This window comes from Teleopsis dalmanni, chromosome 2 (genome assembly GCF_002237135.1).
Source record: "Teleopsis dalmanni isolate 2A chromosome 2, ASM223713v2, whole genome shotgun sequence".
Lineage (NCBI taxonomy): Eukaryota > Metazoa > Arthropoda > Insecta > Diptera > Diopsidae > Teleopsis > Teleopsis dalmanni.
This window is the reverse complement of record NC_051847.1, coordinates 56,630,769-56,656,863: the sequence shown is the minus strand read 5'-3', so window position 1 is coordinate 56,656,863 and position 26,095 is coordinate 56,630,769. Positions and strand designations below refer to the sequence as shown.

The 26,095-nt window shown below is 26.9% G+C and overlaps 1 protein-coding gene across 2 annotated transcripts in view; it reads right to left on the bottom strand.

The window, feature by feature from the left end:
* Positions 1 to 2,410: 2,410 nt before the first annotated feature.
* Positions 2,411 to 26,095, bottom strand: part of LOC119681442 (diuretic hormone receptor) — a gene marked incomplete at its 5' end in the record, with an annotated part of 36,445 nt that continues 12,760 nt past the window's right edge. Inside the window, 5 exon segments of one of the 2 annotated variants that reach the window (XM_038094632.1) lie at positions 2,411 to 2,694; positions 5,224 to 5,407; positions 7,634 to 7,687; positions 16,838 to 16,953; positions 17,119 to 17,307. In XM_038094632.1, coding sequence (XP_037950560.1) covers positions 2,668 to 2,694; positions 5,224 to 5,407; positions 7,634 to 7,687; positions 16,838 to 16,953; positions 17,119 to 17,307 — 570 coding nt within the window. 2 annotated transcript variants of the gene reach the window in all.

Sequence of the window (26,095 nt, the reverse complement as noted above, 5' to 3'; positions counted from 1 at the left end):
AGAGGCCAACCGATCAAAAGCGATCTCTACAAAGCCTAACTGATACGTTCGAAGGAGGATATCGCGAAACAACGGTTCCATATAAAGAAGAACCTGTCATCTTTTACGACAACAATGTAACGTGTCACATGTCGTTGGCTACAGTAGCCAATTTTCACGAATTACCCTTTAAATTGTTTCCACACCTACCGGTGTTCGCAGATCTCAAAAAATACTCCAGGGAAGAACGTTTGGCTACGATGAAAGTTATCGCCGAAACCAAGGCATATTTAAAAGCCATTGATGAATCATTCTACAAGAGACGTATCGAAATGTTACGGTAGCTTCCAGCAAAAAGCGTTGGTATTATTGTGTCTCTCTTGAAAGAGAGAAAGAGTATTTTGTCAAAAAGCATTTGTTTTATTAGTTATTCTATGGACTTATCTTATTCTAATATGGAATGTTTCCTATTAAAAATGTCGATATATGTCGTCGATATATTTTTACTACTTATTCTTATATTTTTAATAAATTGAGGGATAGAATCTTTCAGAATTTCATGTCTTATGAATTTGATATGTGACAGTATGTCAACTGAATATTTGTAAATTTGTTACGTTATCAAGATAAAGGTGATTACTTACGGCCATGTTATGTAAAGTGTCATGGGCTCGTTTAGATTGTCTCTTTTGGGCTTAGACAAAAATACATGATTTGCTTTTAAGCGACACAAATGTTAACATTTATTATTGAATAAAACTGTTTTGCCTGAGTGACGAGGCACAGATAGCATCGGTTCTTATGACCAAATTTGAATCGACATATTGTTTTTTCTTTCAGTCTCAATTTCATTGAATTGTGGTTTTATTATTTGCATTAAAAACAATAATAATTTTGCTCATGATGAACCTATGATACTCTATATAACATGGTTCTTAGTTAGTTCATTGTAAATGCATTAAATGTATTATATGGAATTGAATTAAATAGAATTGAACTATAGAAGTGTTCATGGTTATATGCCTTCATATACCCAATATTAATTGTACGTCCTATCTCTCAACAAGTGTCTATCAAATAAAGCGCACCTAGAGTAAGAAGAAGACGTGCTAGTTATTATTATTCCATTAATTCACAATTTCCAAGTCTTTGATAAACAGTAGTATTTGTCTTATTCTTTGAAGTTTTAGTTCATTATCCATTCATCATGTTGAGTATCCATCTAAGATCTTCTTTCGGTTATGCTTAAGTGTAAGGGAAACCTCCAGTATGTGCTTCGTTGTCTTCACTTCCTATTTGCAGTACTTGCAAATTTCATAAAATATGACTCTTAGTTTATATAAGTGGTGGTTCAACCTATAATGACCTCTCAGAATTCTTGTTTTATTTTATAATTGGTTTTTGGTAAGTTTAAATATCCATTATATTTATTTAGGTTGCACGTACCTATATACAATTTAGAAAGCAGTAAACCTGTATCTGTTTTCCGAGTACAATATTCTGGGTCTTTCTTTTTCTAATAAGTAGGGAACTGTACCTTTTTTGTAGTTCACATAGAAAGTTTGACTCGAATAGCAATGATACCGCAACATCCTTTGCTAGCAAATCTACCTTTTTAATGTATTTGTTCCTAATATACACCGGAATCCATAGACTCTATATTTGGTTGATGTAAGCCTTTCTAAACAGGCTATCACTAATTTTGATGAGATTTGAGTGCGTTACTGACAGTCTGTAAGACTGTTATTCTTTAATACATCTACTGATCGCGTATATTTTAACTTGATAGATAGTATCATTTATTCCTACAAAGTCAAAGTATCTTATAGTAGTTCCCTACTATATTCTTTATGTAGTATGACATTTGATTTTGTTTTTTAAATTTTTTTTAAAGGTGTCTTATAACTGATTTGGCATAATATAGATTTGTGTTTTTGAAAAAATTTGCCCAGTTTTTTTGGTTAAGTTGAGAACTTTAAATAAAACAATTAATAATAAAACTTATTTTTTATTTTATTTAGCACATTTATTTTAAAATTTAATTAATTTTTTTTTTATATTTTATATTTTGGTGAATTACATACATAAAGTTTAAAATTTAAAACATTTACTTTACATTAATATAGTACATTCATAGATAGATATCTTTACACTTAAAATATTAAATTTATATTAAGTTTACTATTATTTAAATTAATTCATTTATTATCTGTGTATGACGTATATTAATGACTTTAACACCTTTTATGTTTTTTAATAATATTTTCTTTTAAATTTGAACTATATTTTGCACATAAAATACATAGAACTTTATTTTTTATACAATACGATAAATTGTCACTTAAATTAAATTTTGTATCTAAAAGAGTTATTATAAACTTATTAAATTTACAACTTAATATAAAATAAATTAAAACTTTATAAATAAATTCAGCAGTCCTTCTTTGTTTTGAAGTATCGAATTTTTCTTCTTTTGTTCTGTTTAACAAGTCCTTCTTGACTAAATGAGAATTAAAGCTCCTTTCTGTTCAATGTTTGCATATATATGCATATATATATATATATATATAAACATTTATTTATACTAAATACTTATAGATAAATAGAATTTCTTTGTCATGTTTTTGGGTTTTAAAATTTCTGAATTTATATTTTCTATTGAAAGACGTTCAGATGCATTTACATTGTTTACACCGAATTTTCCTCCAGTCCGCCCTGTTCCAAAAAGAAAGAAATTTAATATTTGAATTTTAATTTTTAATGAAAGATAAAGAAATTAATTATAAGTAAGAAAAATAATATCTTTAACAACATTTTAATGTAAGCAATGCACACCAGTGTTGTTAAAAGTTCGATATGGGGCAATTACAGATTGATTTAGTACGTCTAGAGTTACATGTATTTGTCCTTTTAATTTTATATAAAAAACATTTAAAATGTTAGCAATAGTTACTGTACATTCTAGATGCTTTTATTTTTCTTATACGAAGTTCACACATTTTCTGTGAGACTTGAATTATTTTCTTTATATCCTTCCTAATCATTTCCTATTTTTTTTAACCATATATATAAATGTTTAATTATGGTTTATCCTAATATTGAATATTTTAACGGAACTTGTATATTATTTATATTATTTTATTTTATTTATTTAATTTTATCTCATTTTATTTGATTTAATTTTTTATTTATATATATATTTTTTTTTTTAATTTAATTTTTTTTTTGTTTTTTCATTTAATTTATATATATTTTATTTTTTTTTTAATTTTATTTTTTTTTGTTTATTTTATTTAATTTTATTTTATTTTTATTTTACTTCGTTATATTTAATTTCATTTTCTTTTATGTTCTTTCATTTTCTTTTTTTTATTTTGTTATAAGTTATTTTATTATATCTTATAACATTTAATTGTATTAGAGGGGTTTCAATAAGTAGTGAACTACAACAACAAAAATTCTTTTTATATTATTTTAATTAATTGAACTGATCATACTTTTTCGAGTATTTAATTTAATTTTAGTATTTTATTTTTTATTTTGTTTCTTTTTAGATATCATGTTTTTTCTTTTCTTTTCTTTTGTTTTATTATACATTATTTTATTTCATATTATTTTTTTGTATTATTTTATGTATTTTTTTATTATGTTTTGTTTTATTTTATTTTTAATTTTTTTATTCTTATTTTCTTTTGTATTATTTTATTATATTTTATTTTATTATATTTTATTTATGTTCTTTTTTATTTTATTTCTTTTCTTTTTCTTTTATTATTATATCTGTTTATTTTATTACATATTATTTTATTTTGTTTTATTATATTTTATTACATTTTATTTAATTTTGTTTTATTATATATTATTATTTTTTATTTTATTTTCTTTTAATTTATTATATTTATTTTATTTTATTCAATTTTGTTATAATTTACTTTATTATATTTTATCTAATTTTTTTTTATTGCATAAAATTTTCACTTTATATTTATAATATATTTAATATTTACAAGCTAAGTGGAGTGTTGGGATTCTTTTAAGTCTCTATCCTTTCTTTATTGTTCTATTTTACAGACCGATGATACATTATTCTCGCTACTGGTACTCTTCAGAAACTGTCGTCATTAACAACGACCGTGTGCTGTGGAAAACAAATTTCATTATGGTCCAACCCAATTCACAGATTTGGTTAAGAGATGAGTCAGAATTAGAAAACGGAACAACAACGATTGGAATAAATTGTCCGCGATTCAAAACATAAATTCCAATGGGTATGTACCAAACAATTTTTGAACCAGAAACACAAACCGTCGAAATATGTGTGTACTCTTTTCATCTACGTTGAAAATTGAAAGGAATACATATTGACATGATGTCAGATAGTTATGCGGCATAAAGAGCCCTCTAGGCTATCACGATGACCTGAAAAATGGTTAATGACTGACTATGCTTTCTCAATACGTTGGGGAACTTCCATAATGTAGTATTGGAATGGATCCAATTTCTATACACATATAGAAATTGTATACACATATAGAAATTGTAATCAACTATTTTACTTCTTTAATTGTTAAAACTTAAGAATTACTCTTTTTGTAGTAACTTTAATTATTGCGTATTTTTATATTCTCTTGTTTGTATAAAGATCCTTATTAGAATTATTGGCTGTTATCTTCTGAGGAATTACAAAAAGAGTAATAAAAAACTTTAAATTTAAATTAAAATAATGTAAACAGCTTCTGTTTTCTAAGAAATAATTGTTACTTTTGGTTTTAAAAAAAATTTTAAATTTTAGTTAATAAACAAAATCACACAGAAGAATTACACAATTACTACACAGAAGATGATTTAGTTACATTATCTCAAACCTGATGATTGTATAATTAAACGAATCTTTAAACAAAAACAAGATATCTCCAAGTCAATAGTAGTAAGAAGGATCTCAGCATTAACCCTAAATATTTATGAGACTCACAGTGTGAAACTCTGACCCATTTCGGTTTAAAGATCAGAATTGATTACATAGTACGAAAATTGGTAATTGTTTCTTTTTCCCATTCAATAACTGCTATTTACGCTATATATCTCATTTTGTTAGCAGAAAAAGTCTTGTTATTTTTATTTTAAGGAGTCATAAATTAAAGTGTTGGAAATCATTTTATATTATAAACTACTTCTAAATGAAGTAATTCTTACTAATTGACATACTTGTGGAATATGAAAAATGTAATAAAATTCTATACAAACCCTCATCAGTGGACTTATTGCACGCGGCATTACAGTCAATGTCGTTGCAGTTGGCAACATGTGCAATGCACCATTAGAGCCACGTTGCAGTGTCATGGGTGGATTATGTCCAATTATTGTAGTTGTAGTTGCCGACGATACACAGGATTCACGTTTCCCTTTGCCATAATAAGATGTAAGTGGACTAGAAATAAAGCAAATATAAAAAAAGAAAACATTACATTGCTGTTCTTTTATTAGTAAATATTTGTGGAATTTAAAATTATTCTATATTTGATAATATCTTTGCTTCTGTTTTGCATAAAAAATTCTATTATTTGAATTTTAAATATAATTTTCAAGCATATTTTCCTTCGGTTGAAACCTGGTTGGGTTGAAAAAACAAAGCAATTTCTTCAATTGTACGATTTAAAAACAAGAGGACGAAGAGGAATTTAGATTTTCTTCTACAATGGAGGGTTTAGATTGTAATATCTTTCTTAGAGAAAAAACCATCATAAAACGAAATTAAATCAAAATTCAAAACATGCAATGCATTGAATCTATAAACTTTTTTCTACAGTTTCAAGTTTTCTGGACTTAGGGGAAATCCTTCGAACACAAAGCAAACATGCCATGTCCACAATTCCGAAACTTTTTTTATTATTCAATTCCTTTCTATTTTTTTTTTGGTCAACAGTCGAGTTGGCGTTTCTGAGCTGACATTTTAAAATAGTTTCGGAACAGTGTCCATTTGTGTTGCAGTTTTATTACTTCCACTGCACTTGGTCAAAACCTTAGGCGTTTTATTAATTCATCACTTGCCGTCTCGCTTAGAATTGAATTTTTTAGGTTTTTTATATGTACAATTTTTAGTTTAAAGTGGGCACTTAGTACACAATGGATGTGAGGGTTTTAGTAACGCATTTAAGTAACTTACTACCGTGTGGTATGAAAAATTTAGGTTAACCTGTGGAACACAATTAGAGTAGATAGCAGCACAATAATAATGTACTAAATATACTTATTAGCATAAATATTAATATTAAGAATTATTTAAATACAAACCAGAGTTTATTTTCAGCGCATTATCTAACAAAAGCAAATAAAAACGGCTTTGACGAAAAAAATTAAAGCGGTAATATTATTTTTTTTTAAACTGAAATAATTTAAAAACTTGATTTATATACATATAATTATTGACAATACGTTTTTTTTAGAACGTATACACATAAAGATAATTTAATTGACTGCTTTCTCAAGATTAATTTATACAAAATAATTAAATCTGAGCAGAATCTGATGAAGGAAATAAATTACTTCGTTTTATAATGGACGAATAATTTATATTACTTCACCAACATATAATAATATATGTTAGACTAAGTTAATCTAACCAGTAATACACACGTAGTCTTATTGGTTATATGTTTATAGATGGAGCAAGAACTCTATATAGATTTGCAATCCATTTCTGAGACACTGCTTAAGCTTAAAAATCATGTAATCAGTACAGTACATTGTAAACTCAGTGCATTAATATACGAGAAGTATTTAACCCTCCTGTGATGTAAGTCTCCATATCCGCCATTTGCCACTATTGACATATCCCAACATATGTTATATACATGCGTCGCTTATAAATTGTAGCAGCATAATGCTATAATTGTAGTATAAAAAAAAATAATGAGTGACAGAGATCTGCATTAAAAATTACGATGTTCGAACCGGAGCACTTCCATAACATGACCAGGACAGCCTACTGTCCGCTACAACCATAAATTGGGTTACACTTTTGACCACTTTGTGGTGAAAGCTACAGCCAGTATTATTAAAATGGATCTCGCGGATAAGTTAATAATTTACGATACCTAATGACAAGTCTAATGATGATGTAGATATAATGTGTTTCCAAACTTAATGAACAAATGGAGAAATTATGCAAAAAGTAAAAAACGAAGAGTTGGGGTTGTAATAGAGTATAAATACCTACTACCTTAAACTTATTAAAAAATTGCCAGACGTAAGATATTTTTTAGTTAAGAATTATAATAGTTAACCTTTTACAAAAAAATCAGAGTAATAACTATAAAAAATAGCTTTACAGTCTGCAAAAAATAACATTACTAAGTTAGTATATTAATTAACCTATAAAGTTGCTTTCTATCATACAGTAAGTTTAATAAGTCCGCTTAAAATTTAAAATTAATAAGGAAAATTTGCTATTCTTGCTCTAAAAAAGTAGAGTTATTAACTACAAACTTATACCTTATACAAATGGTTTAAAGATATTGATAGAAATTTAGATCTATATTTAAAAACTTAAAAAAATTTCATGGAGTATATGATATTTGTAAATGTTATTTTTAAATTCAAATAAATTAATTTTTCATTACAAATTGCCATCAAAAAGTTAAAATCATTTACTCACCGAGTACTTTCAGGTCTTGGTGAACCATCCTTAGAGAAGTTTTTTGATGTATATCTGCAATTTATTAATTCAAAATTAATATTTTCTTGAAGTCTAAGAGACTGAAAAGTTTTATTTTATTACTTTTAAAAATATCATATACTTTTTCTGATTAAAAATGTTAATAATTTTAAAAAGCATTGAATTTCGCTCATATAAATTAGAGATTAAAAGAATTTCAAAGATGTAAACTATAGAGATTAATATTTGCATATCAATAAAGATTAATAAAGAATTTTGATTTTTTAAAAGATTCTATTAACTACAATATTTTAAAAATAATTTTTAATTAATTTTGTATAATAACTAATTAAGATTAAGTTTCATAGGATTCAAGGATATTCTCTATTGTTTATAGTATAATAGCAATTAGAATTTTTTCTGATCTGTTTAAAGAGCTTTAGATTTATTTAGAATATCTAAAAAATAGAAAAATTTTAAATTATATAAATTATAATTAAATAAATTATTATATACAAATAATAAATAAGTAAATTTGGATTTAAACTATAAAAATTAGTCAACATCTACTGAACTCTGTGTAGAAAGAGTTGGAATCTGCAGGATGAGGATTTAAAAATAACAAGTCTTCACAATGATTTTAAAAAAGTAAAAGATGAATAAATGAATCTCCTCAACTATGATCAAATTAGACACCTCAATTTTCATTAGCTGCCCACAAAATTATTTGATGGGCTTGACATACTAATAAAGTGCATTTCAGTCTGTTTCCGTATAACGCTTTCGTCCTTTAATTATCCTAAGCATTTCGTGCTCACTATATGTAGAGCGCTTGCTTCCAATAATATGACAATGTATAGAGATGACATTTCTGTTCAGAAAGGTTTTGTAATTCATCATGAATTATTTAACGCTAGAACAACGCTTCCAAATTGTAGAAATTTACTTTGAAAAAATAAATCTGTTTGCGATGTTCATAGAGCACTATGTCCATTTTACGGTTAACATAATCGGCCTAGTGAGGAGGCAATTCGTGCAATTATTTATCGTTTTCGCACTAATTTTACTCTTCTTGATTTAAAACCATCAACAAGACAAAAAAATTGTATTTCTTTCGAAATGAAGAAGGAAGTGCTGTTACGGTGAACAGCGAGGACTATCGAACTATGCTGACTAAATTATTGTTTTTAAAAATTAATAAGTTAAACATCGAACACATTTGGTTCGAAAAAGACTGCGCAATTTGTCATATATGTTAGCAGACTTAACAATCGAAATCAATTCGATAACAACTTTATTTCAAGAAGAGGTTCTGTTAACTGACCGTCTCATTGACACCATATGGCCATATTTATTGCAAAAAATTTTCAAAAATTTTACTGATCCAATGGACCACTTAACTCGGTCCATATATAATCATATATGGTTAATAAATTGACAATATTTTATTATTATATTTTTAACATATATTGTTCTCTTTTTGATATTAAAATGTTTTAAGGGGTGTGTTTACCACAGAATTTTTTTTAAATATTTATTTCGAAATTTATATTTAGTACAGTTAGCTAGCACTTTACCACAATATAAATAATTTTATATTTATATATTTTTGTATAGACTAAATGGTTATTGTTAAATAATACATAATTTTTTTAAAAATTGTTTTTAAAATATTTTATTTTTACCAATATATAAATATAATTGAAATTAGTATAATATAATATCAATATTATGACTATATAGTCATCCCCAGGGTCATTAAAATAATATTTATTTTATTTATTATTTAAATATACAAATAAATACAAATTAATAAGCTTAATTTTTATAGAGAAATTTTCAATATCTGACTTAACTGACTTAGAAAATAATGTTAAAATTGTTTCTCTTTGTCACTTTTTAAAATATATATCACTGTATCGTTATGACGGTTATTATGACAATACTTATATATAATATGAAAGATATTATGAGAATCTATTAATACATAAATCACCACAACGATGTATTGCTGGATGTTTTTTATTAATTTATTCTCTATTGGAAAGCGGTAAATGCTGTCGTTTTTGATAAATAATTGTTAGCACATTTGAATGCTGAAAGCAATCAGCCAAGCAACCAATGAAGACACCAAACAAATAACCGAACGAAATAATAGAACGGAAATAAATCTTCCACTTCCGGCGGCCGCAGAAGATTTGCGATGCGTTGCTGTGGTTATGCTGTTATGTTTGCATTTAATTCACTCCGAAAATGAAGAAAAAAAATATAGTAGAAATATTATTGTTTATAGCAACACAATTTGTTGTTGTTTTTATTTGTGTTGCTAGTGCTTATGTTTTCAGTTACTATTTTTATGCGATGATGGTGTGAATTTTTGAAATTAAATTTTAGGAACTGCTTCCGTTTCTTTTATCAAAATTCACTTCTAAAAATCAACTTTCCACTCAAATTTATTACACATTTCATACTTCAATTTGATTTATTTGTTTTTTTTTTGTTTCTATTTGTATCCATCCTAAAATCCTAAATTCTAAAACATTTTGAAATGAATTCGAGATTCCTAAAATCTCTATTGAAACCGCATTCATTTAATCAGTCTTGAAAATACAATTGATTTTGCAGAATATTTATTATTCCTTGACATAGCAATGAATTGAATTGAAGTGTCTGACGATTCCTATAATTCAATTAGAAAAATATGTGCCAAGTGGTGCATATACATCTAACGTATGTGTTCCAAAAATCTCTCAAGGGGGAGCTGCTCACAAAAATAAATACGAAATTTAAATGAGAAACAATTGAGAAATTTTCAAGTAAATTAAATTTTATTACTTCATGATAAGTTAATATTTTATAAAATTCTCATATAAGAGTTATCTAAAGTAATTAAGGTATGTTCAGTTTTTCCAGATATATTTTGTAATACCTCAATAATTTTATGAGAGGATTGATAGTCCCTTATAAGTAAAAATGTACTCGTATTTACTTAATGTTTATTTATTTTAATTTCAGTGATTTATAATATTAGTAATGAAGCCAGAAAGAGTGGGAATTGTATAATTGTGCGATTTCCTGAAATTTTTACATAAAAAAATTACATTTATACATATATATTTTACATTACGAGGTTTTTTTCGCACAGTAGTGAACTACAACAACAAAAATTCATTATTCATTATTTTAATTAATTGAATTTTTGACTGACCATACAACTGTTTCGAGATTACCAAATACCCATCAATAGTGGTTTTGGACTTATTTTTTATATATAATTATTTGTAAATAATTTTTTGAGACTGCAAGTACCAGAAAATGAATTCGTGCTCTGTCAAATTTGAAGCTCAGAGTCAGAGCACCTTAATCAAGTGACCCAAAGCCGTACTTGACTTTTATGTTCGCACATTTTTCTGGATTTTGTTAATTTGCTGCGAAAGTTTTATTAACAAATTAACTTGCTGTCTTTATATTAGAACGAAATCATAAATCAACTGTACATTAGATTACTAACATTTGCTAGAAAAATTTTTGGCCTGAAGGCGTATCAAAATCAATAAACAATGATGCCGCATTGACACACTTAGCCTAAATACTCTAATTGTATTAAAAAAATGTTACAATAGTTCAAGTTCATAAATTCACTTAGATAGGTATATGATTAACAATTTCACCTTTTGAAGCTACAGTAACAGCCAATCTCCTAAGGTTTAGATTTATTTTATATAGAACCATTAAACTAATGGAACAACTGTATGATGAAGTACCTGCAATAAATCTTATGATTCTATCAACAGTTCAGTATATATGTAAGAATTATTTGTAATTATTTACAAAAAACGCAATGTTATACTATATAAGCAGTTTTGTTAGTTTAATCAATGCAGAAAAATAATATATCATATTTAAGTCAATTCTTTTTATATTAAAATTGATATTTAAAGTTAATTATGATGAATGAAACTATTTTCCTAATAGAAATTATTATGTTAATAGAGAGGTTTTTTCAAACAGTAGTGAATAGCAACAACAAAATTTTTTTATTTGTAATTAATTAAATTTTTGGCTGACCTTACATTTAAAAGTTTTTTAAAAATAAGTTATATGATTATGATGTATGCTAATACATCTGATTATATGATGTGTGATATATATGATATTGTGATTATGATTGCATGATATGATTATGTGATAATATATAAAACCTATATGAATTATAAAAATATTTAATAATCGGGTGATAACTTTCGATCACAATAAAAATCTGAAACATCACTATACAAAACATTCTACTCTTCATTAAAATAAAATAATGTTAAACTTTCGATTAAGAACATATTGTTTTCTTCAACAGATCCATTAGTACTATAATTCATGTACTTTATTCAAATCCACACGTCTTCTCATTTATTTATTATTAACAATTACTAAAAATCAGTACATATATCATCTGTTGGTTAGAAACCTTTAAATCAAATGGAGTTTTTAGTTTGGACACTTGTTAATATTGCATTTGAATTTTTTTTATAACTCCTACGAATCATATATTTTTCAAAACAATCTAATTTTTGGACTAACAAGAAAAAAAAAGAATAAAGGAAACCTTATTAAGAGGAAAACAAGAGAGAAAGAGAAATACTTATAAACTTGTATATTGATTAGAAAAAAGGTAATTTATTATTTGCTTATAATCTTCACACCCTCATGCTTCTTTGGTCCTAAATAAACAGATAAGAGCAAAGGTATAAGGTCACTCAATTAGTTTAAAAATGATACCGTGAGTTTCCTTCCTTTTTATTTTACAAGAAATTGATATTGGGCAAGAAATCGATATGTTTTAGCTATTTTCAAGTTACCAACGTAAGAAATTAGAGCGAAAAAAGAAACCATGACAATATTCCCAAGAAGTTTAAATACATAATTCAAATAATAATAAAAATATTGGATGTATACTTAGTTTTTTAAATTTATTTGTAAGACAAAACATTTTTTTTTCTAAGAAAGGATAAATTTTATTTAAATTAATATATTCTAAATCGTTAACTATGACTTTCAACCATTTTTCATGCAATTAATGGATTTTGTTAAAAAAACGTATTATTTTCAATATTATATTATCAATCTCAATATTATATCGCTCCAAGCAATCAATGTTTAACTTAGCTCAACTATATACATCACAATAAACTAAAGCCAAAGTGCCATTTAACATCATTAAAAAATGCATATAATTTATGAAGTAAGCTCGTTCGCTTCACTCTTGCAACCAGTCAGTATTTACCTTAGCTTTGTATATATATATATATATATATATAAATTCAAGTTAAAGAAATTAAGAAAACTGAAAAAACTAAAAAATTGATTTTGATTCTGCCGCTCACACAGTAAGTCAATTCTTAAAGAGATTTTTCAGAGAAGTATTAAAAATTTATTTAAAACTTTATTATTATAAAATTATATAATTTATTTTAAGTTTAATTTTAGTTGCTTGGCAACCAATTTTTATAAATATAATAATAATTAAATAAACAAAATATATAATATAAAAATTATAATTTAATGTATAATTCTTGTTAGTGGCAGCTAACTAGACCAAAAATGTAAAGGAATACTAAGAAATCTTAAAATAATTTCATGAAATAATTTTTGCAAAAATCCTTTAGAAATTTATTTACAATAATCTAAGAAGTGGTCTTTCCAAAAGTGAATTTAAAGCACGATTTTTTCAAATAATTCGTACTGCAAAATTTTTAAAATTACTATGAACTGCTTTTTATCACTTTTTTATATGTGCACTACAAATGACACTATGCATATTGAATAACATTAAATTTATATACAGCTTCTAGGAAAAATATACGGACCATATGTTGGAATAATAAAACTTGACAATTTGACATTATTTGGTTTGCATAATTTAAAGAGATTCCTATGAATGCCTGCACTAAAGCGTCTAGTGCATGTACATAAATGCATGCATTTTTTATGACAGCTAATGGAGACATAAGTTTGCCAATTATTACATTTCGACACACATCCATCCGGATGAGTTTATCTAGGAAGTTGAATGTAGAGTTCTATGTGTTGGTAAAATTGTGGTTTAAAAATATTTGCACTTCTGTGGTGAACTTAGTCACAAGACCACACTTTAACCAAACATTTTTCCACCTTTCAGTCGCATTCGTATTCATTTACATGTGTATTGTTGGTATTGTTGTATATTGGCATTGTCATATGCGGAATGTTTTAGGTAAATTTGCCTTGCCACATAAATTTTCAATTAAAATGAACTCAAGCATGAGTCCTTTGCTGCCAAATTGATTCATGGTAATTTAACTAATTCGATTATTATGTACGATAATCAGAGTAATTATGAGAATGTGTTGATGTGGTTTGGCTTTGTATTGCTTGATATTTAATGTATGTGATATGGCAACGCAGCAATAAGAGGTAGTGTTTGGTTTTTATCTCTCTATAGTCATAAATTTATTTTACAGATTTGGTTAATCGTTTACATGTCAAAGCTCAAATGTTGTCGACTGTTAAGCTAATTTGTTATTTAAAAGGTGATGCCTGGTTTTGCATTAATATGACATATCTGAAGAGAATTTACAAATTAGTATTTGATGATCTGGATTTTGCATTACTTTAAATATACGTATATAACAAATTTTATTGTGTAGAAGTTTTGAAAATAAGAGATAAAATAGATTTATGGGATTGTACGATTTGTAGAGGAGTGATTAACAGATAAAATTGAAACATGAAAATTGTGCACTAAGCTGTTATTTATTTTGACGAAGTATGAATTTTAAAGTAACTAAAGTTGTTTACTCTGGTTTTGTCACTTATAGAGACTTAGTGGTAATTTTTAGAAAAAAAGGATTTTGAATTTGAATTAAAAGTTTGTATGGCATCTTCATTAAAATCAATTTGGAGAGTTTAGATTTTTGACAGTTATGTTTGATCTTTTTTAATTGCACAACAACCAATAATTGTAAAATTATAGACAATAGTGTTAAAATATTAAAAAAACATATAATAGTTAACAAAAATACTTAAATTTATATAGTTGTGACTTATGTGCTACTTTATTTTAACAACACAGTGAGTGCAAAAGTTTCTTATAAATAAACCACAAAAATTGTCAAAACATATTTCCAAACGTACTCTAAATCATTATTAAAACTTTGAAATTAGTTTTGAGAAATGTTAGTTAAACTCTACCTAAATCATTTATTTATTCTTCCAAAGGCGTTGAAATTTAAGCAAGGAATTATATAAAACAAATTGAAGTAGCTTACGCCTTTTTCTCTATTGTGCGGTTATGCGGCACAGTGGCCCAAATCTGATATTATACATGTAATTAGTATTGATCATGAGCAATAAATTTGTCTAGATATAGATAGATATTTAAATCTATAATTTTTTGGTTATAATATATTCTCACAAAGTACATATGTAGATGAATTATTTTATTATGGGAGTATAAAACAGTATGATGTTTAGATCAATTATATGCCCTTCATGGATTTTGAGTGATTAACTCAGGTCTACTTTCTGAATAAATAGCAGTATTTATCTTATTTTACTGAATCTTAAACTACGGGTTGGGTTGTTTTGTATTAAGTATTTCAGTATTTCAGCAATACTTGGAACATCCTCACTACTTCTGTTTATTTTTTCAAATTCTTTTAAAAAGATTTCTCAGTTTATTTAGTTAATAGTTTGTTTTTCAATGTCTGACTTAACTTAAAAATTATTATTGAAAAGTTGGTAAGGTGTTTTTTTGGAATTACCTACTTAACTCAAAAATTCTAATGGGTAAGTTGGTAAGAATAAGTTCAAACAATTCCAAATTGTGGTCCCTATAAGCGCTTTAGAACATGCTTTGTTTAGAATAAAATGAATTAGAGATATATGAGATATAGTGTTGTATTTTTCTCTTGTTTTCTACTAAATAGTAAAATATTACCCTTTTTTAAGCTACGTAAGCATGTTAGATCTATATCAGCAAAAGTATTGCTATTTTCCTGACATTTCTACATTATACGAATTTTTTTACTTACAATTCTATGCCTTTGTACCTAAAAAATCCATATTTGATTGTTTGCGACAAGTATTGGAGTATAATAGAGTCTCCAGTTTTTTATAGAAGTACTTAAATCCTATAAAGTTGTTTAGCAACTAGTAATGAAGTCTCTAGAAAGTTGGAAAGTCTAGTTACTTCATAAAATTTAAGTGCTTCGAGGATTGCCTGTGTATCATTTCAGTTGGCTATTCTTTGATATTGGCATACATGTTTTCTATTGCGTAAAATGTACTTATCAAATGCGTAGGTTTTTTTTAAAAAAAAAAACGTATCTTTACTGTCTGTTTTTAAATATCTTATCCCGGTTCAAAAATATACATCCTTAAAAAATATGTGTTTTCAAATATTTATGATGTTAAACGTAAAATCTTTTCTAGCTTCATTTACAGATCACAATAAAATGTTAAATTTTATTATAGGACTATTTACACTCACATAAAAATTATAGTATCGTCAAATTGTATTAATATATTTCTGTATTTAAGAAATTTTTTCATCCTTTCAGAATCTCTAGTTAAATTTAATAAATATTCAATATATAATTTTTAAGTAACAATTAAAAAATTAAAAAATAATTGGGTTAACTAATTATGAAATCTGTCCGTTACTTATACGAATGTTCAATCCTTTAACTTTTACGGGTGATGAAAGCCATATGCAAGAATAAATAATATTATCCATGATGACGATACACCCGAATATTTTTCACAAAATAACCATTAAAGATTAAAGAATCTTTAATCGTTTAAATAATCTCTGCATTATTTAAAGTGCAAAGTTACTTTAAACGTTTAATAAAGAAGCCATACTTCGTTAATTTTTTACACATATGTTCGCCCTTTATCACATTTTCATTACAATAGAAAATTTACAATATGAAAATTTAAGATATTTTCATAAAATTCGAATTTAAGAGCTTAAAATTATTAAGAATAAAGAAAATTAAATTGAAATTAAGTTGCTAGGAATTATACAGAAGCGTTTCATAAGACATATTCCCCTACACTACAGGATGGCTTTTTGAAACCTACACGAGGCAATAAAAAATTTTTAATTCCACCGATTTTTGCTTTTTATTTACTTATGGATTTGCAATTCATATTATTTACACTCACCTTCTGCTTTGATTGAGTTGTATATTCCGTTCATCGCGCCAAGTTGAAATGTGATGCCGCAAAGCGGTACGCACCTCCGAATTCAAAAAGCAATAGAACAGCGACACTGAAAAACCCTGCGAATGTCAGCATGTAAACAAAAAAAACAACAAAAAAGAAGAAAAATATAATAAAAAATATTAATAAAATTGATTTCGTTTCGCATAATTGAATAAATTTTACCATAAAAATATGCGTCAATACTATTTATTGTTATGATATTGCTTTTTATTTGAATTTACCTGTGTACTTAATAGCAGTGCACGCACAATCGCAAACATATGACTCATAACACCACCCTCGGTGGGACCAGCCAAAACAACCAAATATGTAATGCCAAAAAGTGGTATTAGAACGAGTAGCGCCTTAGCTGCCTTCCGGTATTGCCGGGTTTCCACGGTATTTGCAGAACGCAACTTGGTGATGAGCACCTGCAGAGAAAATTAAAACTACCAGTTTCATAAAAACTCAAGAAAATACATGAAAAGTGCTGAATAAAGCGAAATGTAAGCTATAAAGTATGTATGAAGTAAAAAGTTATTGAAATATATGCTTCATTAAGTCAACGTTTTCAGTGACTGACTTTCATACTTTTTTTCTTACTTTATCATATCATTAACTCTTATACTTCATAGCATTACTTTCATCAACTAATGAAAGTTTTTTCTCAAGAAATTATTATTCTATGGAAAGTTAACCAATATGCATGCGAAGAAATTTAATTGCTATTTTTCACAATGTATCTGTTTTCCTTTTAAGTGCCTTTGTATCTAGTGAAATCTTTAGCGAAAAACTTTATACCTCATAACAAATAAGTTCTTAAATTATGAACTTATTTTGTAGATTTTTTGGGTTTTCGTTTGTTTGTTTACATTTTGTGTTTTTAACCGCGGGGATTTTGTGCGTTATGGTCCTTTCTCTTTGATATTCTTTTTGGTTCAACATAGCGTATGATGAACTTCATTATTTATGTATGAATATGTTCAATTTGTGAGTCTTAATATTTATGTATACTTTATCTTGTTGCTACAGGAAGCTTGTATAAAAATTTAACATATTTTTCTTAGTTACAACTACACTAAAGTTACCCTACATTTTATTGTATGAAGTCTATATTTATGCTGGTAAGTATTTAATTATTATATATTTCTACAATAAATATTACACTTGTTTTTTCAAAAGTATAAATATTTCTATTAAAAAAAAGCTAAAAAAAATACGCTTTAGTATCTTAAACTAAAATTATACATGGTGACCACAGGATCACCATACAACGCAAGTCGATGTGCATTAACTGATTAACTGTTGTATATACGTTTGCTCTCTTACAACCTACTAGCGTAAAGAAACACGAAAATAAATCTCATGTTCTCATTTTTTTCCATTGTGCTCATATACCGTATACCAGTATTACTGCAGAAGGTGTTTGGTATTGCTGCAGTATTACAAAAATATTAATATTGTAAAAATAGTTGTCTCTCTTTATTCATATGTTTCTAATTACAGTGTGAATGGGTACTAAAGACACTAAGCGTTAGACTTCTTAACTGTATAGTGTTATAGAGTATATTAGTCTTTGTACTGTTATTAAAACGTTGACGGATTTAAACAAGTTCAAAATTTTAATGAAACCTAAAATATTTTTTAAGGGAAGGTCCCGCAACTATATAAAATTTTAAAATAGGTTATGTTTGGTAAATACTTTGTGTTGTTATTAAAGTTCTTAAAAGCATTTAAATTTCATTGAATTGACTATTTCCAAAAAAGCAACGTTGATTACAAAAAGGAAACTCACACATATATCTAGAAATGGGTAACCATGAAACTGGCAGCTTTAGCCTTTAATATATTCAATGTATTTTAACAATTCCTGTCAGTGCAATATAATTTGTAAATAAATTGAAAAAAAATTAATTTACAATGTATAACCTTAAAAGATTTGTCTTTATATATACGAAGAAGCAATAAAAAAATATTGATTGAAATAATCAAACTAGTTCTGCTCAATAATATTATTTTCTATATAATTCACTAAATACAATGTCATTACATTAAAATCAGGAGTTTATTTTTAGTCAGAGCTCAAGATTGCCTGTACATACACATGTCTATACCAGAGAATTGCAATGAGTTCTTAAGTATTACTTATATTCACTCTTGTTTTCTTTATTTTTTACTTTACTCAACAGAATGATCCATTCTCTTACAAATACTTTTGTTTACTTATACTCTGCTTACATAGATTAATCTATACATAGATTAAAATCTAGTAAATATTTTTATTTATCTAAACAAAACAACAACAACAATTTTTCGGGGTAATCTTGCTACTCTGACAAAATATCTAGAGTGTTATAAAATTATCTCGAATATTATACTCGAGTGTTAAGGTGAATCTCGTTTAAAAAAGTTACCCTAGATTTACCAATCGAAAAAGCCATGAGACTATGGCAATCATCAACTTAAGTTGCGTATACGTACTCACGGATTTGTACTACTTGAGTATCTTAAGAGTACTCATGAGTGCTTTTTCTTAGACTTATAAAGTATAGCACTGATAAAGTACAAAAAACAATTACATAAAATTAAGATAACCTTCGCACTAATACTTGTCTTTTATAAGTACACTCTGAGTATTAAAATTATCACTCTGGACTGCACTCTTATCCATACCTTCGACATCGATCTATGGCATATATTTCATTACCCTATGTGCCCTCTTTTTTTATGAACTAGTTTTTTGGATACACTTTTAGAGCGGAGCAATTGCCTTATATGTCGCCCTTGCCTTTATTAATGAAATAAAGCTTAATATTATTTTAATTTGACCATCATAATACACTGAATAATGTGTGGAAGTCTAATCAAATAAGCACCCGCACTAAGCTTCGTATATTTAGCTGGAACGTCAAATCAATTTTGTATTACATATGTGAAACGTGAAAAAACTAGGCCTCTATTTATCTATCATACATCCAAGTATTCATAAACAAATGTTTAAGAAGAATATTAAAAATATAATGGCCGGAGCGCCACTATACTGATCTCTGCGAATGCACGGAATAAGCAAAACTCGCCACTGAACTCATAAGAAGATAATGGAAGTGGATTAAACACACGCTCAGGAAAATATCATCCTGCATAACGAAGCAAGCCCTACGCTGGAATGCACAAGGTACCCGTTGGCCTGGCATGGGTACCCAGCTAAGGCATGGCGAAAAACCATGGACCAGGAACTTAAAGACACACAGTACTCTTGGAACCAAATCACGAGAGAATCAGGCAATAGAATAAGATTTAGAGGAATCGTTGAGACTCTATGCTCCATCTTGTAACAGTAAGTGAGTAATACATTGAGTTTATTTGTGTTTTGAGACGACAGTTTATTATAAAGATTAAAAAAAATATAGCTACGTGAGTTCACATATTATTAGTGTGTATATAGAAATTTTAAAAAGAAATTAATTAAAAGTAGTACTCAAACATTAAGATTTATACTGAATGCTTAAAGCTAACAGACCTTAGTTTATGGAGTGTAGAGTGCGAAAATTGAATTAAAGTAAATTATGTAAGCTGGAAAAAATAAATTGTTCCCAAAATATATGAACATTTCTTAAATTTTTTTTATCTTTGCGGTTGACTTTGATGTGATAAGCAAATAAAATATGTAGTAAGTCAAGATGATTTAATGTATTGCATAAGATATACAAGTACATTTTCATTAATATAAATCTGATATTAAGGCATTAGCTAAATATTAATTAATTACTAATTATTTTATGGTAACAGCTGTTGCAAAAAAAAATTAAATAAATTAGTTGTCTCGAAATTTTTTTAGCTTAAAGCGTTTAATAAATAGTTAACTATTAGGTATACAAGTATGGTTTCCATTATATATGGGTAATTTTTTTAAAAACCGGACAGATTTTGGCAAAAAATGACCACATGATCTCTGATTTGGCTGAAATAAGTAGATCCGTATCTCGGGAAAAAATTTTATGATTTTTTTTCCAAGGAGATATGGACCTGACCCATTGGGTTTTGAGAATTGGCATTGAAGACAAATTTTCAAATGGCTATATCTCAAGTTCTATAAATGGTAGGAACTTGAAATTTACTGCGTTTTAAAGAGAATTGATTAAACTTTTAAAAAATTGTTTAAACAATTAAAATTGTTTATATTTACGTACTAATATTAACCATTAAATTTATAAAAAATTTTTTTCTCAAAACGTGTATCCAAAATTTTCATTTATTATATTTTATTTAGATTTAGTTGTAAATTTAAACTACGAAATAAAAATTTTCAGGAAATTCTTATTTTTTAAAATTTTTTAATATTTTTTTTTCTCCCGCAAAATATGTCAAGCACAAGCGTACTATATTTCCATTGAATGAAATTTCAAAGAATATACTACAAAAATTCTTTCATATTGTTTTCGATTTAGATTTGTAATAGAATTCTACATAAAATTCAAAAATTTCAGGTAGATATTATCGTTACTAGTATTTTTTAAAAATTAATTTATCCTTCACATCACACCCAACGATTTTTCAGTAAAAAAAAAAAGGAATATGTCATACAATTTTACTTAAAAAATAAATATTTCCAATGTGATATTGCTTTTAGAAACAATTAAAAAAAATAAAAAAAAAATTCAGCCAAATTGGAGATCATGAGGTCAAAAAGGTGTCCGATTTGTGAAAGAATGACCCATATTCCATATAATAAGTAAAATTTTGCAAAAATTTATAAAAATAAATCAAAATTTTGTTTGTTTTTCAGTATACATCTTTTTTTAAAATTTAACTTTAAATGTTTTAACTCTAGCTAAAATGCTTTATGGCGACCCACATAAGATAAATAATCTGCTTGTGTTTGCGTGATAACCGCGCAAATATTGACATTTCCGCTTGACTGCTCAGTTATTACATTGAAACGGATATGTGGCCCGGGAGGACAATAATCGTATGTGTAACACAAAAAGCATATCGCTAACTCTATTAGAAAGCATATCTAGTGAAAGCAAATACAATTGCACTTCAGCCGCTGAACTACAGGCAGTGTCGATATTGCACCTTTTGATAAAAGTGATTATTTTGACATCAGTCAGTATCAAAAATATTACAAACTAACAGATACTCATTTACATGGTTTTTGTACATACTTGTATTCTGACAGTTATGTAAGTTAACTAAACCTTTAAGAATAAATTACTCATCTCGACAAAATTGTAATTTGTCACGCAATATGCCAAACTGGCTTCAGTTGTCACTAAATACGCACATATCCATATATTGTAGTTTACTTGGAATGCAAAATTTTAAATCATTTTAGCTCACCTTTCCCCCATACACGATATTTAGATAATCACATAAATAGAATAACAAATGTCCTTATTAATTAAACAACATGTCGAACTGATTACCATAATTATTTTCTTTAAAGTTTCTTAAGTGAACAAAACAACTCCTACGCGAATGCTTAAATTAACCGTTTTAGGGACAGTGCTTACCGTATGAGTAACAAAATTTTTGTCGTAAATTTTAAGTTGTTGTCAAAAAGTTTTCATTTTTGACAGTGAAGTAGTCATAAATGAAAAGTATTTCCTGTATTTGTAGTAATTAAAATCTCACTTTATGTCTCTACTATAAAAATGTTTTAAAAATATTTCGGTAGTATATTATGACAGTAATTACTCATTTAATGCATTTGCGTCTGGATACACTAGACTAATTTCCCCGATTAAGACGGGATTTTATAGCATACGTCTTCAACTAATAAAGTTTAACTTATTTTTAGGATTGAACTGTTTAACCTTTTTTAAATCGGTTTAATAGGTGGCTAAACTTAAACATGCATGAATTTTATCCTTAATATTTTTTATTTTTACACTAGCACTTTAAAATTAATTCACCGACATCTGGCTTGATTTATAGGTTTTTTAAGATGTAATGTAAACAGTAATGAAGAAACAACAACAAAAATTTGATTAATTTATTGAAATTTAGCTGATCATACAACGCTGTTTCAAGTATTGCCAAGTACTCTTCATCAGTGGTCTTAGGAAATAATCGAATTTTATTTAATTAGTTTATAGCCCGTATATAATTTTTTGGATAAGTGATAAGTGTAAGTGATAGGCTTAGAACACGTACCTGTCAAATTAAAAATTATAACTAATCGTATTTTTTCACAAGTAGTCAAGGCTGCACAAACTTTTAATGCTGAAGTTCCAAGTTTTTTGTCACTTTTTTTTTAACTGGCACTAACCAAAGTACTAGCCCTGCTTTTAAATTAGAACCAGCTTATAAACTAGAACTTAACTTGGAAACACAAAACATTAGTTTTGGTTTCACAATAAAAGAATTAAATAATAAATTCAATTATATTTTACTCTAAAAAATTTTTTCTTAACTGTCTCTCTTATCGAAACATAAATATATTTGTAAGTAAATACACTTTGTAATTAGTTATTTTTTAATATCTGAACGTTTAGCTTTACTGTGTATGGTAAAATGTATATAGTATTCAAATGATACAAAAGCAAATAATGCCAATAACAATAAGAAGTTCTTGTGTATTTAAGGCAGTCCCTACATTCATTTACTTCACATTTTTCAATAATCTTAATTGCAATAACCTCAACATTTGCAATTAGTAAATTTGATTTAACGATAATTATGATGAAAGAAACTAGTTGCAGTCTTTAAAAATTATTTACGATTAATTAAATATAAGAAATATTTCCGAAAAGACTACTGATGATAGTCTCTGGCAATACTCGAAACAGTTGTATAGTTAACCAAAAATTATTTAATTAAAAAAATAAAATTTTGTTGTTGTGATTCACTACTATTCAAAAATCCCTCTATTTACAATTACTGTCTATCGTATTAGTTTCCGAAAAAATTGTAGGTTTAATCAAAATATTTTAGTAAATTATAGGGGGTTGAAAAATTTTACGTAAAATCGCATAAAGAGTCTCTCGTTGAAGGCTGTTCAAAAAAACGTCAAGTATTCTGCAGTTTTGATGATAGGCCTTATATACCATAAGTTACACGCCTCTGATATTCCATTCTCACACTAACTCTTTTTATTATTTATTTTCGGAACCCTTTCCAAATTGCTAGTTTCATACACAATGTAGTAAGCTCAGTCGTTTATTTACAAACTCCTGTGTTTCGCTAAAACTGTCTCACTGGTTTATTGCTTTGAGTTTTATTGCAAAGGATTTCGATAAGAAAAGTTTGAGGATAATTTTAGGAATAAACGTATTTGGTATGCAAATTCTTTACTTCAGTTTTGCTTAAAGCATATGTTAAGCATTTTGATAAATTTGATATTTGACAGCGGCGCTTGGTAAACAGATTGAGACTGTGACATATGCAAATTCAAGTACAAACATTTTGGCATACCAGGAATGGAAGGAAAGCAAGTAAAATTCTGACTTGAAATATGTAAAACAGAATTTGACACTAAATATTCTTAAAGGAGATTAAACTTTGTACTTTGATTTTGCTCTAAACAAATTTATTTTGATGTACATTGAGTGCCCTATTTATTAGTTGTAATTTATCTGAAACTCTGTATTTGTGTTACTGATTAAGAATTATTTTCTTCATTTTAGCATATTTTTTTAAGGCGTTTTTTTAGTAATTTAGTTTGCATTTTAAAGCACTTCTCTTAAAGTTAAATTAAATAAGCTTTAAAAAGTTTTTATAAAAATTGTTTAATTCATATTAAGTAAATTTCATAAAAATTTATTTGTATTATATATTTTAAAAAGTTTAGATATCCAAACTTACTTTTAATATCCCTAAACTTTTTAGTCAAATTTTTCACATTTTTATCTTCTCTTGTTATCTTATATTTTGTATTCATTTCCGACAAAAAGGGAATATTTTTATAATTAACTTTTTTGTTTTATTTTACCTTTAATAAATGAACTCTTTAGCAAATTTAAAAACTTTTGTAAAAGTTTCCAACAAATCAAAACCTGGTCTCAGCAGTTATTTGTTAATTTGTACATAATATTATTAAGCGATCCTTTTGTTAACATCTTGTTGTTTTAATTTTCTTTTAATTAAAGAAGTGCAGTTATAAGTATCTTAATAAGTTCTTTTGTTTTTATAACGTGCTCTGACTTGCTCCTATGAGAGCATTCAGCTGAAACACTAATTAATGCCATAAAATCATAAAAACAACAATAACAATAAGAAAACAAACGAAACAATTTGCGCCATATGCAAATTCCAATGGCGCCAGATTCAGTTTTTTCTTATTTTAAGGATTTTCTGAATTTCACGCACACATTTTCACATAAAATTTTGCTAATTAAAACAACTTAGATACTTTGTTTGTAAATGTGTTTTTTTTTTCTATAGAGTTTATTAAAAGTCAAACTTTGAATAATTTACTAAACTTGCAAAGAAGGTGAAATTTTCTAGTAATATAGTAATACCTATGAATTTTAAAATTAGTAGCAGTAAAATATAAAAATTAACGTGGTAATTGACTCCCAACGTAACACTCATGTCATAACTAATCTTTTACTAACAACCGATCCCCATCGAATAAAAAATATTCAGCCCTTCGAAAAAGAGCAAAACATCTTCCGTTTGGGTATTTTTTAATATCACATGGAAATAAAAGTTCCAGTCTTAAAATACTTCCTATCACATCATACTCAACACATCTTCCGTTAGGTATTTTTTAATATCAGAGAAGGTTAAAAGCCCCAGTCTTAAAATTCTCTTCATGACCATATCAAAACTATAAAGCGACATAAAATGTGACTATAACCTATAGTCTATAGGGAATCATTTGTTTTCAAGCACAGTAGTAATTTTGTCTTCTCAATCAGACGTACTTTGTTGAGGTGATGAAGCAGATTATATGACCTGTCATATTTTGTAAGAGTGTACCATCTTTTCTAACTGGTTGTACCTGGATTGTTGCGCCAGTAGCGACACACTTTTGTTAAGATTTGTTTTTCTATCATACTTAGTTGTAAATCAATTTATTTCGACAGTAATAAACTATATGCTTTATATATAACTACATTAAGACCGAAAAGTTTTCGGAAATTCTCATTTAAAATTCGCGCGCTGTATATTTTTCGATATTTTAAGTTTATGTAGTTTGGCAGCAATTAAGGACAATTACTATGCCAAAAATGAGCGCGATCTGTCAGACAGTTCGTTTACGGCAGCTGT